This window comes from Dipodomys merriami, unplaced genomic scaffold, assembly GCF_024711535.1.
Source record: "Dipodomys merriami isolate MVZ:Mamm:240054 unplaced genomic scaffold, mDipMer1.0.p SCAF_1, whole genome shotgun sequence".
Lineage (NCBI taxonomy): Eukaryota > Metazoa > Chordata > Mammalia > Rodentia > Heteromyidae > Dipodomys > Dipodomys merriami.
Genome location: NW_027202270.1, coordinates 104484423 through 104504042, shown reverse-complemented (window position 1 = coordinate 104504042; position 19620 = coordinate 104484423). Strand labels below are relative to the sequence as shown.

At 32.3% G+C, this 19620-nt stretch overlaps 1 protein-coding gene across 4 annotated transcripts in view; it reads right to left on the bottom strand.

Moving 5' to 3' along the window:
- Positions 1 to 19620, bottom strand: part of Mipol1 (mirror-image polydactyly 1) — a 298080-nt gene that overhangs the window by 241656 nt on the left and 36804 nt on the right. For 2 of the 4 annotated variants that reach the window (XM_070026861.1, XM_070026867.1), the window contains exons 2-3: positions 12362 to 12499; positions 11710 to 11787 (exon numbers count right to left, since the gene is read on the bottom strand). The exons of the other annotated variants lie outside the window; for them this stretch is intronic. In XM_070026861.1, coding sequence (XP_069882962.1) covers positions 11710 to 11728 — 19 coding nt within the window. In that variant the 5' untranslated portion in view covers positions 11729 to 11787; positions 12362 to 12499. The remainder of the gene's footprint in view (positions 1 to 11709; positions 11788 to 12361; positions 12500 to 19620) is intronic. 4 annotated transcript variants of the gene reach the window in all.

Sequence of the window (19620 nt, the reverse complement as noted above, 5' to 3'; positions counted from 1 at the left end):
AGGCAATTGTTTTAAAACTATCTGCTCTCAGGGAGAAGGCAGTCAGTGAGACAGCATGACTAACACCTATAAAATAAGCAAAAGATGAGAGGCAGGATAGCAAAAGCATAATGCTAACCTTAGTCAGATAGATCAGCACCATCTAAACCCCTATTTTACAAGCTATTTATAAAATTTAAAACTTCGTACAAAAAAAGTAGTGACATAAATATTATCATGCAAGATATGATGTAAAATAATTTTCAGAAATTTTATATTTATATTCACAGCATATCACAGTTTGGACTAGGCATATTGTAAGTTATTGTCAGTAATATGTGGCCAGTAGCTAAGACCTAGAAAGCACAGATACAGATTCTTACATAATCCTGACAAGACAAACTACCCATATATTGAGGGGAAGTAAAAACATTTTATGGGATAGAGGCTAGAGGTAGTTATAGGATATTGCAGTAAGGTTTTATAAAGGTTTGGGAAGCAAGAAAATCTTAAAGCAGGCTGGGAATGTGGCTTAGTGGTAGAGTGCTTACCTAGCATGCTTGAAGCCCTGGGTTTGATTCTTCAGTACCACATAAACAGAAAAAGCCAGAAGTGGCGCTGTAGTTCAAGTGGTAGATTGCTTGCCTAGAGCAAAAGAAGCTCAGGCACAGTAGCCAGGCCATGAGTTCAAGCCCCAGAACTTGGCCAAAAAAAGAAAAATCTTAATGCTATCTATCTATCTATCTATCTATCTATCTATCTATCTATCTATCTATCTATCTATCTATCTATCTTTTTTTTCTTTTGTGGGTCGTGGGGCCAAACTTTCGGCCTAGGCGTTGTCCCTCAGCTCTTCAGCTCAAGGCTAGCGCTCTACCACTTGAGCCACAGTACCACTTCAGGCTTTTTCTGCTTATGTGGTGCTGAGCAATCGAACCTAGGGCCTCATGCATGTAAGGCAAACACCCTGCCACTGAGCCACCTTCCAGACCAATGCTATCAATATTATGTAACTTACTCATTTGAACATTAGGCTTAGCTAATAAAAATAAAATATTTTTATACCTCTCTACATGGTTGTGTATCTAGATAAACATATATGCCAAATGAAAGTGGTGACATTATTCTATCTCTGATTATGATCATCCAATGGCTTAGTGAACCACATTTTAAATGATCAATAGGTTATTCATAGAAATTTTTAATTATGAAACAGCTATTTAAAGTAGTGATACTAGACAATTAAAAAAATTTTTTTGTTAGTTTCACCAAGTTATAAATATATCAACATTTACTCTGGGATAAAAGTTCAGTTTCTGGGTAAAAGCTACTTAAAGCCTACAAGTATTTGTGAAATTCTATCATGATGCTTAATATTTTCCATTTTCCATTCTATACTACATGAAGGCAATGAACATAGTATAACTGTATAATCTCCTAAAGCTTAGGATAATTAAATATGAGAAATTAAGGCTTTAAAAACTTATATTATTTAAAATATTGAAAATGTTATTTAATGTGAAATGATTATGAAAACAATCCTAACATTGTATTAACATAACAGTAAATCTGTATTCTTTATCTTTCTTATACTGTCAGCTGACCATATTGTGTACATTTTAGCCTGTCTCATATAAGAATAATTTTCTTATAAGAATAATTCATATAATAAAAACAAATACATGAATGAATAGCATAAGATATAGATATCTATAACTGCAAGTAAAATAAGTTTAACAATTATATGTTTAAAGTACAAAGATATACTGATTTTAAATTCAACAATTTCATAAATCATTTATGAAAAACAAATTTTCTAATAATAAATGTAAGGAGGAAAAGTTTTTCATTATATATGCCTTTGACTTCATGAATACCTTTAGATTGTAGTCATAAAATACAAGAATTATCAGTCAGATACTAATCTGGATTCACTGAAACATAATGTTAGTTCTAATGGATGGATGATTGTATTTGGTCTTTTGAAACTTTGAAGTATAGGTAAGTCTTGATCACACAAATTAATAAATCCTAAAGCTGGAGTTAACAATAACCATTACACCCAAATTCTGAAGCTTAGCCCAGCCAATTTTTCAAAAGGTCAGGTTGTGAACTGGAGAAGATCAGGGAGGTCCACTGCATAGCTTTGTTGCCAGGCATCTCTCCTCTGGATTGTTGCAGGCATTTATTAGTATTCGTCAGCAGACTCAACAAAGCAAACAAGAAATTCAAGCACGAATAATAAAATGAAATGCTGCTATATAACCCTTTGTCATTCAGCAAATATGGGACTTTTTAGCTACATTGTTCCTAAACCTGGGTTACTACTTTAATTTTTCTCCACAGTGCTGACTGAATGAGTATGCATGTGTGTTAAATGCAGAGCTCCCCTAACAACTGCAGGACTGCCATTTAATCTGTTGGTAGATGGACCATTTCCTGTGGGAACCCTGGCTATGATTTCCAGATCCACCAAATAAATCTCAGATTAAGATTCCAAATGAAACCTGCCTTTGGCAGATAAAAAATGTCAAGATGGATATAAACAGTAAAATTATAAATTATCTAGGTGTTGCATGACAAACTAATGCTCAATTTTTTTGTTGACATGTACCCAGATATCAAAACTATGAGACATTCATCAAATGTCACACTTTCATAATATTGGAGGCATCATTAAACCTGTTTGACTAAGGACCACAAAGTGTTTAAGCAGTAGCTCAAAAGTATATTTGTGCAAAGTAGAAGAATAAATTTACATATCAGCAGCAGCTCATAAGGGATGGGTAAATATTCTGTTTATCTCTCATTGTAATTCAGGTTACTTTAAATACAAGGTTTTAGGAAATCATTATACTCTATATGACATCATTACATAACTTTCTATGCAAATTCTGTTTTATTCAAATTCATTACTCTCCCCCTAACCCCGCAAAAAAAACAAAAAACAAAAACAGGAGCATGCAAAAAGAAAATGGTAAGAGTGCTATTTCATTAATCAACTGTGACTGCTAGTTTCTTGTAAGCTAGTAACAATATAGGATCCTCAAATCCTAGTCAAAGTTGGCATTTCAAACTTTTTACAGAAGCACTAAATATTTGAGACAAAAAAGCCTCAACAAAGTAAATTTGTTTTTTGATAATGTGTTCATTTCAAATGACTTGAGGGGCAGAAACTTAAAAAAAAAAAAAAGCTAATAAAAAGCCAATACAGAACATGTTAGAAAGCAAATGATTTATTCAAAATGCAGAAGTCCCTGATGCTAGTTTTTCCTGTACTCCCAGAAGATCAAGGACTGCTTTTGTAAATGGAACCTTGTTTCCATAGCTCTTCTTACCTGGACTATAATGTAGCCTTGTCTTAGTCTTGAACTCTATATTGATTGATTATAAAATATACCTAAGGAAGTTTCCTGCAAGGAAAACAAATTGAATTTCGCTTTTAACTTTTCTAAAAACACTTGAGTCAAAGGCTTCAGGGACACCAAATTTCCTAACATTTGATTTTGCTAAAAAAAAAAAAAAAAAATTAAACCGTCTATTTAAAAGAGAACTCTATCAAACTATTATCTATACTTACCTTAATCTAGGGGAAATGCAGAACATTCTATACTCTGCCTTTCAAATTATACATAAGCCTGAAATTTGTTCTATCTTTCCTATCAAATTTCTTTCCTTCAGTACTAGTTGTTGGTTCAAGAAAACTAATGCTAAATAAACTTTTCCTATCCTAATCTGCTAGAAAGTGATATTAATCTAAAACTTTTATATTTTCTAGGGTAGAAGAAATTAATTAAACAAGGAAATAATAATGCTTTATTCTTAACGTGATCAGATTTTTATCTTAAAAATGTTCAAATCAGTAAGTGTTGTTAGTTATATCATCCAATTGTGTTAGTTAAGTGTGGAATATATCAAACTACCTTAGGAGCAGACAGAAAAAATTATTAAAGAGGATTTGTTTGTTCAATGAAAGAAAAAATTGGAATATCAAAAATATACACATGTATTTTCTATGCAACAAATAAAATCTATTAATATGAACTTTTACTGGTAGTACCCTAATTTTAAAGTACTAAAAGATTACATGTGAAAAAGGAGAATTGGAAAAACAAAAACAAAAACACACAAAAAAAATCCAAAAACCATAAAAGTCAAACTTTGATTTTAAAAACAATACTTTTTTTAACCACCAAGTACAATTTTAAAATTTGGTAAGGGTTATCAATTTTACCTCAATACTACAGGTTTTTCATGCAGTGCTAAGGGGTGAATCCTAAGATTCAATGACACTAATAATTACCACTGAGTTAAAAATATCTCTAGCCCTATTAAAATGTTTAACTCCATCATTTCAAGTATACAACAATCTGAACAATTTCAATATTTTGAAGGCTGCTTTGATCCCTTTGCCTTTTCATATTCTCCAAGATAATCAGGCACACAGAAAAATAGTATATAAGTTCTCTCTAAAAGATAATACACGTGACAAACAAAGACAATAAATGTTTGGAGTATTTGGTAAACTCCAAAAACTCTTTTAATCTACTACTACAGACTCACTTTTAACAAAATTTAGTGAGTAAAAGTTACATATTTTAGTATGCTTTGCTATATTTTAATACTCTATAATATATAACTGCAATTTAGGAGATTTTTTTAAAGTAGTTAAAATATGTTCAAATCCAGGAAGTCACATCAATTCTATTCTATAGTCAACCAGGACCATCTCTGTAAATAGCCTTAAGTTCAGTCTATACACCAATGTATATTGATCTCCTAAATCAACAAAATTCCAATGCACACTCATACTAAGGAGATCACTACACTGATCTTAAATAAACTGAAACTCTAACTTGTAGAAAACCAAAGATGAAATAAGTATCACACTACAATTTGTCTTGTAAATAAGTTTTCTAGGAAGTGTTTTGGAACGAAAGGCCATCAACAGAAAAAAATGAGGATTTTTATTGAAGAGAACAGATTCTTATGGAAAGAGACTTTAAAGTGAAAAACTTTTGATGGATTCAGATAGATTTGCCTAAATTTTTTGTAATTTCGTGGTCATAAATAAATTTGAAATACCTTGAATATTTTGAAAGTAGAATTGGTATTTCCTTGAAGAACAAAAACAAAAGTTGTAAGTTCTCCAAAGAATCAAACCAATAGTAAAGGGGGGAGATGAGTTTCTATTAAAAAAGAAATTTACTATTTTTCATGTTCATTATTATCCTTTCTATAAAACAGATGACCAAAAATATAAAAATTTCACATGAAGAGTTGTAGCCTGAATTAACTTAAAACAGTCATTGAATTTAGGGAGGGACGGAAGGAGGGAGGGAGAAAGACAAGGAAGGTAGGGAGGGAAAAAAAAGGAAAAAGGAAAGGAAAAAGGAAACGAACGGTAAGGAAGAAGGGAAAGATTTTTTTCTAGTGCACGCACCAACTCTTCCCTTATTAGGAATATTAAGAATATAAACATAGGTTAATGGATTTTAACAAATGTACCAATAGTGTAAGATATATATGTGGGAGTAGGGGGTATATGGAAATATTATGACTTCTCAATTTTGCTGTGGCCCAAAAACTGTTCAAAAATAGAATAGTCTTTTAAACTGATAAAAAGTAATTCTTTGTCATTATCATGGTCTATAAAGTTTGTGACAATTTGCCTTGTGAAGGTTAAAATGTGTTTGTGACTTTAAGTATCACTATCCCACAATACTGTGAAATTTGTGAAATTTATGTAATCACTTATCTCAATAAAAATTATTTTAAAAAAGTAATTCTTAATTTTAGAATATGTGGCATAAGCTTAGTAATGTGAAGTATTCCTATCAGAAATGACAAATGTCAAAACAGAGTTCATAACAAATGATATAAGCAGGTCTTGTAAATATTTTTGTATGTCATTCCATTTTTTTTCTACTGAGGCTAAGAGTAGTAACAGATTCATTCTCATAGAACTTTAAAAAAAAAAGTTAAGAGGGGCACAGAAGGTGGCCCAGTGGTAGAGTGTTTGCCTCGCGTGCACGAGGCCCTAGGTTCGATTCCTTAGCACCACATAAGCAAGAAAAGCCAAAAATGGTGCTGTAGCTCAAATGGTAGAGTGCTAGCCTTGAGCTGAAGAGCTCAAGGACAGTGCCCAGACCCAGAGTTCAAGCCCCAAGACCGACCAAAAAAAAAAAAAAAGTTTAAGAAAACCCAATAATCTCATTTATCTTCATCAACTTTCTTGAATTTTTTTTTAATCAAAGAGCACAACCACACTTCATTCTAAGAATACTCTCAGCATTTTCTTAGGAAAGAAAACAGTCTTTGTTGGTCTGTCACCAAACCTACTACCATATTCTCCAATACTTTAGATGGTTATGTGTGAGATGCTACTAGCACTCTATTAACCTAAGTCCTATAGAGCTCAATAGTAAATATAATCAGACCTTGAGAATGTTCTTTCTTTAACCCTAGGGCATATAGGAAACTTACAATCTTAAATTCATACTTACTCAAAGATTTGTATTGCAATAGGAATTTTAATATGAACAATATTGCATTTTATCCTCAATGAAAACTATTAATTGTATATTATATACTAACAAATGTACAAATGCAAGTTGTATATCTTGAATAATCAAATTTCTAATAATATTCTGAACATATCTGAGAAGACATTACTGTATAATTACCATATAAAATATTGTGGTTATAAACTTTTAATATTTTTGAAACTTTAATAGATCTCCTTTTCACATCTGGAAGGAGTAATAAGAAAACCCACCACCATTTGTTAAAGAGTCTTCTTGTAAAATATATCAACATTTTTTCTTTTTTTTTTTTTTTAGGTCCGGTTGTGAAGCCTGAACTCTGGGCCTGGGCACTGTCTCTCAGCTCTTCAGCTCAAGGCTAGCGCTCTACCACTTGAGCCACAGCGCCACTTCCGGCTTTTTTCTTTTTGCTTATGTGGTGCTGAGGAATCGAACCCAGGGCCTCATGCATGCAAGGCAAGCGCTCTACCACTGAGCCACCTTCCCAGCCCTCATTTCTTTTTTTAAAAACATCTATAATCACACTGTCATTGCATTAGTGAAAATATAATGTACTCTAGTATGTGAAACACATATAAAATAACTTCCTAATTCAGACATTGTAGTAAGGTCTTTCTGTATAGCAAATTCAATGTTCAAAACAATCCTAAAAGAATTATTTTCCCATTTCTTACAAAAAAAATCGGGGCTTGTAGGAGTTGAAAAATATATACCCAAGTCTAGATCGGTAGCAGGTGGAGGACTGAAAATCTGGTATTTGGGCCTTTCTAGTTCCTAACGTGATATTCCTATCATAACAGTTGATTGATATTATTAAAATGCCTCACTTTTTGTCTTTGTCTTTCAAATATGAGCAGTATTTAAAAAAACAATTATTAGTTAGTTCTTTCAGAAAAATAATATCACTACTTACTAGGAGTCCAGTTACTAACCACAATTTAACACAGAATTATTAGAAATGGATATATATTCAAAACCTTGAATTTCAAGAAGTTATTTAACCATAATGCCTAAGGAATAATATTTTCCTACCATGTATTTTTGGTAGAAATAGATGCTCATTCTAATCAAGTAGCCATTTTCTTCTTCCTTAGTTTATGAAAATGATGTAAAGTTCTACTAACATATTTTAGTTAGGTGACTGATGAATTGTAAAAGCTTATAGGTATGTTGCTGTGGTTTATAACTATGTTGTGGTTTTTCTAGTTATCTATTCATAAAATATTTGCAAATCATGTAGCAGTTCTATTACCAAAAAACATGGTGAAAAGAAGAATATGTATATTGCAAACAGAAATATCGATAAACAAAAGAGGCAGACAGTAGCATATGTTCAAAGAACTAATCACAAATAAGCAGCATTCAGACTCAACTTATTCAAGTTATCTTTTGCTAAATTTTGTTTTATAGAAAACATTTTTATTCTCTATTTCGTTTTGTAGAAAAACTGTATCATAGCTATAAAAATATTATTGCTAGTTTAATTATAAAATAAATGGATGAGAGCTACATTTTACTTAAACTTACCAAGTTTTAAAAAATTTACTAGCCTCCAATAAAGTATAATAGGTGAAAATTCTATGAACACAAGCAGTTCTAGAAGTATTCTTTTTTTTAACTTGTTACATGTGAGTATAGACTTATGATTTAGAATCATGCTCACTTTAAAGCATAATTAGGCAATAAGGAAAATACTTAAAATTTTTTAATCTATCTAAATTTAGACAATACAAAGCAAAAAACTTATTCTGTCAAATACATACTACATAAATTTTCTAAAATAATAAGCCTAAAAATAATATTGAAGAGATTCAACAGACTTAAAGATTTTTATCTGAAGCTTCTCAAACTGCATGAGTCTCACCATTTCTTACTTTTAATTAGTAAGAAATATTTAAATGATGGAAGATTTAATATTTAATTTTAGTAGACACAGTAACCTTTTTAACCTTTCTTAGGGAACACTGACCCCTAAAGGTTCTAAATTTAAATAAGTTTCACAAATTTCTAAGTTTAAGTAGTACACAGGCCTTGTTTTTGTCTGTATTATTATAAATATATTATTATTACAGACAGAATCATGTATACATTAACTATTTGGAAATGATTTTTATGAATTATAAAGCCACTATATCATGCTTCCGTTAATAAAACCAATCAAAATTAATGTAAGAAATATTCAGAAATTTAGAACAATATTCTAAATAATTATACCAGAGATTTCTGACCTTAATGCTTTATTCTTATACAGCTAAGAAGTATAGTTGTCTAGGTATCCAGGAGGATTTGTATCAAAATACCAAAATCTGCAGATGCTCAAATCCCTTATACACAAAATGGCAAAGAAAGTATATATAACTTAATGTAACTCATTATCTTTCCCAATTCTTTAACCCCTCTCTAGATTATTTGTAATATCTAATACCATGTAAATAGTTGTTACACTGCTTTATTTAGGGAATAAGTACATACAGGTTAAGTATTAGACACAATTTTTCCTAAACTATTTTCCACACACAGCTGGTTAATTCTTGCATGTGAAGGTCCAACTGTAAATGCTAAAGACCTAAATTAATCAACCACATGACAATATGTTCTTTCTGACAGCTGTACTTACATAAGCATATATTCTTATTATGTCCTTTTATTTTATTTCTCAAAGACAGACAAAAGAGAATTTTCCCAAATGGAAAGTCTTCACAAAAAGGCCAAAACACCATTTACTTCTGAAGAGGAAAGAAGATAATGTGGCAATGAACACTCATTCATACCTATGTTGTTTCCAATTATCTTACAAAACACATGCATCAGAGTTGTGTTTTAGCTATGTAAAGAATTTTGGACACAATTTTCAAGATGTTATGTACAAGAACAAAAATGTGTATGTCACTCATCTACTTAATCAACTTAATTTAAGACAACAAAAATCACACAATTGTATAAAACGAGTTTCAACTCAATTTTGAAAAAAAATAGTAGAACAATATTAAATAAGGTAACTATTAACAAGAAGAGACTGTGAACATTTGTGTAAGATGGAACTTTGAAACATGAACCTTGCTATCAAGAGGAGTTTGCTGTAGAAACATATCAGTTACAACACCACTCAAAAGATAGTTAAATTTTATTTTTTGATGTTTATTAATATTTCTATTTTTAATGTCAAAATTACCAATAAAAGGTATGTATTCTTAATATTTAGGTTGCATCTGCTGTGGTCTATGTCTACAGAGCACTAAAGGCAATATGTTTTCAACATGAAAATTTGCCTTTTCATAGCTTCAATGGCTCCTTCCTTGACATCTTTCCCAATTATTGTACATTTCTTCAGTAGCTTCTATCTCATTAGATTTATTAAAAATAATTTTCTTGGCTCCTTCAATTACTTTGGTTTCTAATTTGAATTATGACTTACATAGCAATGTGACCTATGAATTGGGAACATAAATAACAGACGTAGCATTCATTATTAGCTTATTTTTTTAATTTTCTACTAAAACAGTAGTATAAATTTTCTACTAAACTGAGTAGAATAGCTTTTGAGCTCTTAAAAGGAAAATGTTTATTTATTCAAACAAGAGAATAAAAATACCTACAACAAATTAGGTTACCAGATTCACAACAATACATTCTCATTTCAAACTTGAATATATAGTGAGTGCCATACAAAATTAAGTGACCTGTAGTCCATGCTAAAACAGTTAACTTTAAAAACCTTGGTCAGATATTATGTACTAATGCTTTAATCATAATTCAGTCCATTCCCTGGATCCTAAACTTTAACAAGCAGCCTAGAGTCCAAAGGAAGTAGGAGCATTACTAGTAAAATCATAGAGAATCAGAAAGTTTATAACTCTGGAAACAAAAAATGAGTGCAAGTATCAGAAAAGGCAAAAATTTATGAACTTATAAAGCATAGCATCTTTCTATACTGCAAATAAATGTGTAACTATTTCTTTAATATAGTGATTATAGGACAGTTCCTCACAACAGTCTTCAAACTTCTAAAAATTTAACAACATGCTTGTTATGTAGTTTTAAAAAAGAGCCTTGTTGGGAGAGAGGAAATAAAAAGATAGATATAAATGTCTTCATAATGGACATAAGTAAGTCTCCAGCTATATGTATTATGTATGAAATGATTCATTTCTTAAGAACTCCTAAGTTTCAGTATTTTATTACAACACATCTTGAATGACCTTCTATAGGTCCCATGTACATGCTGTGAGCTCTTGCTCTCTTCCACCCCGCCCCCCATCTCTGTCTCTGTTTTTTAAACTGTTTCTGTTTTTGCTTTCTCTCTTTTCTTAGGCTACCACCCTCTCCTACGCCTACCTGTATCTTCTGTATTTCCCTGTCTCTCTTGTTTCTGGAGTCTTTGTCTCCAGGTATACATCTCTGCACATTTCTCTCTGCCGCTCGAACTCTCAGGCTTCCACTGATTTATCATTCAGTAATTGTCTCTGGATGGGTCTCATGGCATGTAAGTACCTACACCTCTGTCTCTTTGTATGTGTTCTGTCACTTCTATTTTGGATGTCTTCTATCTCTACCTCTGCCTTTATCTCTTTTGATGTATCTATTTTATTGTCTCTCTTCTATACTGCACATCTCTACCTTCTAGGACTCTTCTAGGACTCTTACTCTGAGATCTTTCTCTGAGTGTGAGTGTGTGTGTGTGTGTGTGTGTGTGTGTATGTGTGTGTGTGTGTGTGTGTGTGTGTGTGTGTGTGTGTGTGTGTGTGTGTGTGTGTGTGTTTGTCTGCCTCCATAAATGTGTCTGGATCTCTATGTGTCTTTGAGTACCACTCTGTGTCTCTTTGTTTCTAACTATACTTCTGATATTTCTCTTTGTCAGTCTTCTCTATTTTTTCTTTTACATTTCTTTTTTTCCCCTGCATATCTTTTTCCCTCTCTACTCTCATTCTTTCTTTTAATATGTCTCTTCCTCTGTGTGCCTGTATATGTCCCCATCTCTGTGTGTATATTGTATGTGTATGTGTCTCTTAGTGACTCTGGTAATATATGGACTTCTTTGTGTAGACCTCCTTTGTGTATGTGTGTGTGTGCATGCACATGTACACTTGTCAACTTCTGACATACTGGTTAGAACAAACACACTTCATTCAGTGCCTTGAACTGCCACAGCACCTGGGGCTTGGCATTAATACCTAAAAGTCCTTACCTTTTGACCAGACATCCATTTGTACTTCTATTCTTGTTTGCTCTGGCAATATCTCTGGTTTATGCTCCAAGACTGTAGCTAAAATAAAGCCAACTCTAGATAAATAAACTTTAAAAAATATCAGACATTATTTAAATCTTACCTTTGTTTAACAGAGTATTTACAGGATAAATGGTTTTCTAAGACATTTACAATAGAACAATTAACTATGTTATTTCAACAGGTGAAATTAAATCTTCCCCTCAAAAAAAAATCTTTTCTCCATAGTTATATTTTCCTAAGTACAATTTAGATTAAACTTTCAAACATCCTTGTGCCTGTGGTGATAGAACATTTATTTAACTTAAATATTCTTCAACTACAATGTCAAGCATTTAAGAAAATCTCATTAATGCTATAAATTTTACATCAAAAACTTCAAATTTATTGAATTGATTTACTATTTCTATATTCACATAAAATATTTAACACAAAAGCAATTTAAGATTTCTATGCTAATTTTCTTAAATAACATGAAGCCTTGCAAAATTAACTTGTAAAATTATTGTTATTTTTGTCTTGTATTTGTTTTAATAGTCAAGATGATATGAGCTATGCAACTTTTTTTTTCTTTTCTTAGGTGTGCTTTTAAGGAGAATAAAATTAGATTTACCTCACAGCTAGACCCCTGAGTTCTTTAAAAAGTCCTCAAATAGAGCTGTAGTAAGCTTCTCCTTTTCCAATTTTCTCTAAATATGTTGATCTGGAGTTGGCAATCTTTTTCTAAGTTCCTCATTTACTTTTGGATTAGCTGAAAATATAGGAAGTTATTAATATCAAAGAAATATGTTCTAGTCAATGAAGCCATTTCCCTACATATTGCCTAAAAAGGTTAATAATAATTGCAGTATTTTAATAAGATATTCATATAGCAAGACATGTAGAAAATACAGTCTTTAATAACCTCTGGAGTATTTTAAAACATGTCTTACAGGCCTTAATGTGCTTAGTAATATACTATTTAAAACCATAATTTTATCCCTCTGCAATATACAGTCACTCTTCCTCATCATTTACCCAGCTAATGAATGCCAGCAATTAGCAAAATGTAATCCCATTGCACAATCATTTTAATGCTTTTAGCACTCAGAAAAGTAAACACCAAATTAATACTGCTCAAGCCATATCAGATCCTAGTTGGAAGCAAGCAATTATAGTTCAGCTCCTCAGGTGTAATTAAATGATTGGAATGATTTAGTTCCATAAATGCAAGTTAATTCATAAGCAAGCAACAAATATACTGGGAGTAATTACAAGAAACATTGACAGTCTAAGCAGGGCAAATGTTTCCGTGAAGCTGATGCAGTAAAATGCTGCCCTCTCCTGGGCATATAAGTGAATTACTCAGGGCCAAACAATTCAGTAACAAACCTAACTTCAAGTCACCACACAAATTAACAATAACTAGCATTATCAGCTTGATTTTATTCCATCTATCAACATGCTTACATGTATGTTTTATGTTATGATAATTTGTAAACACATATATAATTATTTTTCCAATAATTCTCTGAAGAGTACCAAAACATTAGACGATTCCTAAACTTATTTTGCTCAACGCTAGCATTCTACCATTGGAGCACAGCTCTATTTCCAGCTTTTTTAATGCTTAGTACAGGTAAGAGTCTCAGAGACATTCCTGTCTGAGCTGGCTTCAAACTGCAATCCTCACATTTCAGGTTCCTGAGTAGCTAGGATTACAACCATGAGCCACTGCTAACTAGCTGATTTCTAAACTTTTAATGAAATCAAACAAGGCTCACATAGCTCTGACAGAGTGTATGTAACATCTAGTACTTATGTAGACTGCCAGTCTACACCTATGATCTCTCAATGACTGTTCCATGTTACAATTAAGCTATAGTTTCAAAAGTAATAAGATCTGCATGAAAATATAAGTGTTAGGGGCTGGGAAGGTGGCTCAGTGGTAGAGTGCTTGCCTTGCATGCATGAGGCCCTGGGTTCGATTCCTCAGCACCACATAAACAAAAAGAAAAAAGCCGGAAGTGGCGCTGTGGCTCAAGTGGTAGAGCGCTAGCCTTGAGCTGAAGAGCTGAGGGCCAGCGCCCAGGCCCAGAGTTCAGGCCCCACGACCAGACCCCCCCCAAAAAAAGAAAGAAAATATAAGTGTTAGTGTGGCTTTCTACAGTGATTTAATTATTTTTTGATGACTTAAAATAATAAAAATTTAATCACCAGTGTAACTGCAACTATAAGCATTTTTTTTCTTTTTCTTTTCTTTTTTTTTTTTTTTTGTTGGTCATGGGACTTGAACTCTGGGTCTGAGCGCTATCCCTCAGCTTTTCTGCTCAAGTTAAGCGCTCTACCACTTGAACCACTTCCGGCTTTCTGAGTGGTTTATTGGAGATAAAAGTCTTGTGGACTTTCCTGCCCGGGGTTGGCTTTGAACTGGGATCCTCAGATTTCAACCCCTGAGTAGCTAGGATTACAGGCGCGAGCCACCGGCGCCCGGCCACTATCAGCATATTTTAAAACATAAAGAGAGCCAGGCTCTGGCTAAACTTTCAGAAGCTATGCTTTCAAAAGTTATGCTATACTAAATGGCTGTATTAAAAGCATGCATCTGTAATACAAACCCTAACCAGCACCATCCCTGTGCTTTTCTGCAGCACTGAGCATGTTCTCTAAGAAAATATTTCAATTTGTATAACAAATGTTTACTTCATGAATAAATGTCAATGATACTTGAAAAATACAATGTTTAATACAACATGAGTACCTTTAAGGAGGAGAGAGTATTAAATTAAGAGTCTTATAACTTATTTCTCAAATACACTAAACAACTATATTCTAAGTCATATTCTGTACAAACTATAAGAATAAAATAAAGCAAAATATTAAAAAGTCCTGTAACTAAGTTTAAAATGTACAGCACATTTGCTTTGCCCTTGGTGTCAGAGTCTTATTTTTCAATTCATATCTTGTACACTGTAAGTTAATTGCTTTTGGAAAGTACTTATTATTCATGTAAAAATTAATGTGCCAATGTGTTTAAATCCTCTTAAATGACCATTCATGCATCTTTCTTCTTTAAGTACCAATGAAATCTGTCAAAAGACATCAATGCAAAATGATCTTAAAGTTCTAACAGAGATTTTTTTCTGCTAACACAGATTTTCATATTCACCAACTTTACTTAAAATCCATTAATTTTTTAAGCTACTTTTAATAAATTCACCAAGTAAAATTTTTAGGCCCCATAGTCTGTCATTTGTGTTCCAGCTGACATTATGAATATTAATAACAGTGTTATCCTGATTAAATAGGCTTCATATGAAATCCCTGTGAATCCTATAGCTCAGACATCTCATTTTTCCAACTCTTTATGAATTTGGATTCAGACATTAAACTGGAAAAATCTTAAAATACAGATTTAATGGCATATTTGCATATTCTTAAGCAAAAATTAGATGTTTAAATGACCAAAACAATTAAGACATCTACATATTATAACAGAAATAGATTTCTTTAACATATAATGTATTTTATTTTTCTGTCCTCTTTAGGACAAAAGATTAAGGCTAAAAAATGCTAATTCTTGCCCCTATCTTAAGGATTTAATATGAAGAACTTTAGGTAATATACATATATATATTCATATTAAGGAAAAGTGAATGACTTTATAGTAGACAATCAGATAAACTAGGCTCCTTAGTCAAAATGCTAACTTATTACAGACAAAGCAAGTTAACTGTTTTATTACTACTAATCTCCACCATTAGGTTCTAAGAGGCAAAATCAATTTCTCACTAAAATTATTAAACTGTATGTACTAGATAAGGTTACCTATGTTTTTCTGAAAAAAAAATCAAAAGCTAACATATTAACATCTGTTAAATTAAAATCTTCCTTCCTACAGATTCCTAATCTTATTCTTCCAAATTATTTTTAATACTCAAAGGAATCGAGTTTTATTACATAGAATAAAAGGTGAATAAATAAGCAATTTTTTTCTATCTCTCTACATATATGGGAGTATCAATAACAGTTTCAGACTTTCATCTGTCAAAAAATGTAGATTGAACTAAACATTCTCTGATATGTAATTTAACTCTCTGTTTATTCAACATCAAAACACTTTGTAAAAATAATTAGCTTTGGCCAGTTTAAATTTTCTAATTTGCTTAAAAGTCATAATACTGACATTTAACCATTAAAACTGAATAATGCCTTTTCACAGAAAATCTTTTTTAACATAATTTCATTTTATTTTGTCTGCCTTAGTTTCATCTAAATAGGTCTTATTTTCCCCTTTACCAGCCAAACAATCCTCAAAGAAGAAGAAAGACATTTCTTGATTTTTATATCCTTTATTCTATCTTTTCTAATTGTTCTTTTGTGCTTTCCCAGTATCTTGACTTGAATATTATAAAGTCTTCAAACACTCAACAGCACAAGCATCACTTCTCAAACTTTATATACACTCAGCTCTCTGGAAACCTTGATGTGTGTATTTTTATTCAGCTGGTCCTGGGAAAGCTTTCTTTCTATCAAGCTTATAGGTCATGGTGATGTTTTTCTGAGGGTCATGTGTGAAACAGTACAGGTCTACAATCTACATCACCCTGGCTTCCCCATATAACAATGACCAATTTCTACAATGAAGCTGAAATCATTCCTGAAAGGAAGTGTAACTGTTTGGGACATGAATGAATTTACTAAGTTTGAACATTCATGATTGTTTTCTTTCAAACAATTCCTATTTTTTCAATGTATATGTTCTCCATTTAAAGCTGTTGGCCAAGACTCAAAGATGAAGAACCAATAATTCATTTACATATATTATTTTACAAATTATTTCACAAATAATTACGAAAAATATCTAAAATATCATCCAGGGCTTGGAATGTGACTTAGTAGTAGAGTGCTTGCTAGCATGCATGAATCCCTGGGTTCGATTCCTGAGTATCACATAAACAGAAAAGGCCAGAAGTGGCACTGTGACTCAAGTGGTAGAGCACTAGCTTTGAGCACAGAGAGGCTCCGGGACAGTGCCCAGGCCCTGAGTTCAAGACCCAGCACTGGCAAAAAAAAAAAAAAAAAAAATCCAAAGTATTTGGCTAGATTTTTTAGGATGTCTGTAATGAATACGGGAAAACAAAGGTATGTAAAGGGCCCCAAAAAGCTCAATCAGTATGCAAACAGTTATGTCTTAACATATATATATACATATATATATATATGTATATTATATATATATCTTATGTGCTTATGCTTTCTTAAACCAAGCATCAAGCATTTGAGTTTGGCAATGGTAGCAACTCTGGTAATGCAGTTTCTGATTGCAAGTAATTGTAGCTATCAAGTAATGATAACTTGATTGAGTATGCACTTAGATTTGCATTAGGAAACACATTTCTAGAATAAGTATAGTCTCCCAAACTAATGTCTCTGAAAAAAAATCTGCCTATGAGTGGCAGCATAACTATAGCAGAATAAATTTTAATACTAATTTACATATCTCTATTTCATAAGCTATGAGTTTTACAGTATGAGACAACTGTATTTGTTACACAATGATTCTAGTTTTAACATTAAACAGAAAAAAATGTGATCAAAGACCTATTTATTAAAGAACAGAAAAAATGTTCTAAAGGTCTACAATTATGGCCTTAAGTTTATAGAAACATATAGGTTATTTATTTAACTGTAGATCACCTTATTTTGCTCATTTGTAGAATTCAAGTATTACCTGTCCTCTGAAAGAAAAGGAATTTTAAAATGGGATTTTTTTTCCAATAAAACTCAGAATTTTAAAAACATATTTTAAGTAAATGATGCCTTTTTCACTAAAGCTACATTGTAGTAAAGGTATGGCAAGCTTTGAATGATGGAATTTTAAAAATCACTATCTCCTAATTCAACCAAAAAAATTACATATGCCAAATCCAAGGTATAAACTGCATAACTTTAAATAGTAACTATAAACAGAAACTCTAACTTTTATGCTTCCTAGGTTAAAAAGTTTTGATAATTTCTATATTGAAATACTTTTATTAAATGTTCAATGAGGACCACTACATTTCAGAGAGCCAGTTTTCATATTATATAATGTAATATATACCATGTAGCAATATGTCCTACTATTGGCTTTTTATCATATTCTTGAGAGACAAAAGTCTCTCAAGCATTCAGAGCCCTAGGCACAATCTTTTCCAAAAAATAAATCCAGGGGCTGGAAAGGTGGCTTAGTGGTAGAGCGCTTGCCTTGCATGCATGAGGCCCTGGGTTCAATTCCTCAGCACCACATAAGCAAAAAGAAAAAAGCCAGAAGTGGCACTGTGGCTCAAGTGGTAGAGCACTAGCCTTGAGCTGAAGAGCTGATGAACAGCACCCAGGCCCAGAGTTCAGGCCCCACGACCAGACCCACAAAAAAAATAAATAAAAATAAATAAATCCATTCATCCAATGTGCTCATTCCCTACAATACTCTAACAACTTAAGTTCCTTGGAGCTAGGAAAGCAAGAGGAAGTTCAGTGAGTAAGCATAAGAAAAATAGTCTGTAGCTATCAAAAAATAAAATTCACATACTATATCATGTCACAATTCCAAAACTAGAAGTATTTAAAACATAGATAAAATCTATTTTTATATACAAAGATGTTGTTGAAGCAATTCTGTTTGTAAGACCAAATTCTTGGGGCTGGGAATGTGGCTTAGTGATAGAGTGCTTGCCTAGCATGCATGAAGCCTGGGTTCGATTCCTCAGCACCACATAAACAGAAAAAGCCAGAAGTGGGGCTGTGGATCAAGTGGTAGAGTGTTAGCCTCGAGCAAAAGAAGCTCAGGCACAGTGCCCAGGCCATGAATTCAAGCCCGATGACTGGCAAAAAAATGAAAATAAAAATAAAGAAAAAAATAAAGAAAAAGAGCAAATACTCATGTTTCAGTCACACTGTACTTCTGTTCCTCACACACAACAAGCTCCTTCTCACATCAGTTTTTATACTTGTATATACCTCTGCCTGAAATTCTCCCTAAGTCTCTATTTTTCTCATCATTCAGCTCTGGCTCAGAAGTTATTTCTTCCAAAAGGTTTTGTCTAGCCATCAGATCTAAAGCGTAACAAACTCTTTTCTCATCACATTACCTACCTTACTGCCTTTATGAAACTAATTTTTTAGAGTTTTATGTCTTTGTTCTTGGTATTTTCAGTCAGTTTTATACATGGAAGTTACATGTAATCAGGACTCTTGATTTCTTCTCCATTTCTGTATGTTCAGTCAACTGTAGCATTAAAAAAAATTACTAGGGCTAGGGATGGTGTTTAGTGGTAATGCTTGCCTAGCATGCATGAAGCCCTGGTTTCAATTCCTCAGCAAAATAATAATAAATTACTAAATATGTAGTTGACAGCAGATGGATGGATAGACAGATAGAAAGCCAGGTGATAGCTAGGAACTTGAACTAACACAAATGTTCCTCAATGGAATAAAATAAAAGGTGGTCTGACCATATAGTAAATTTGTTTTATCCCATAAATGCAAGAGAAATATGTAATGTTCAGAAGATTCTTTAAACAAACAACTGTTAAACAGTTATACATACTAAAAGCCAATTACTATTCTATGAATTTGATACAAATCATAAATAAAGCAAATACATTTCTTATGAAAATATTTTATTAGTCAAAACAGTACAAACACAAAACTTCAGAGAAATTAAGAGGAAATATAAAATTATAATTATATTTGCTCATATAGTTGAAGAGACAAAGTATATTTTTTCAAGAATATACATAGGAGGGGCTGGGAAGGTGGCTCAGTGGTAGAGCGCTTGCCTTGCATTCATGAGGCCCTGGGTTCGATTCCTCAGCACCACATAACCAGAAAAAAAAAAGCTGGAAGTGG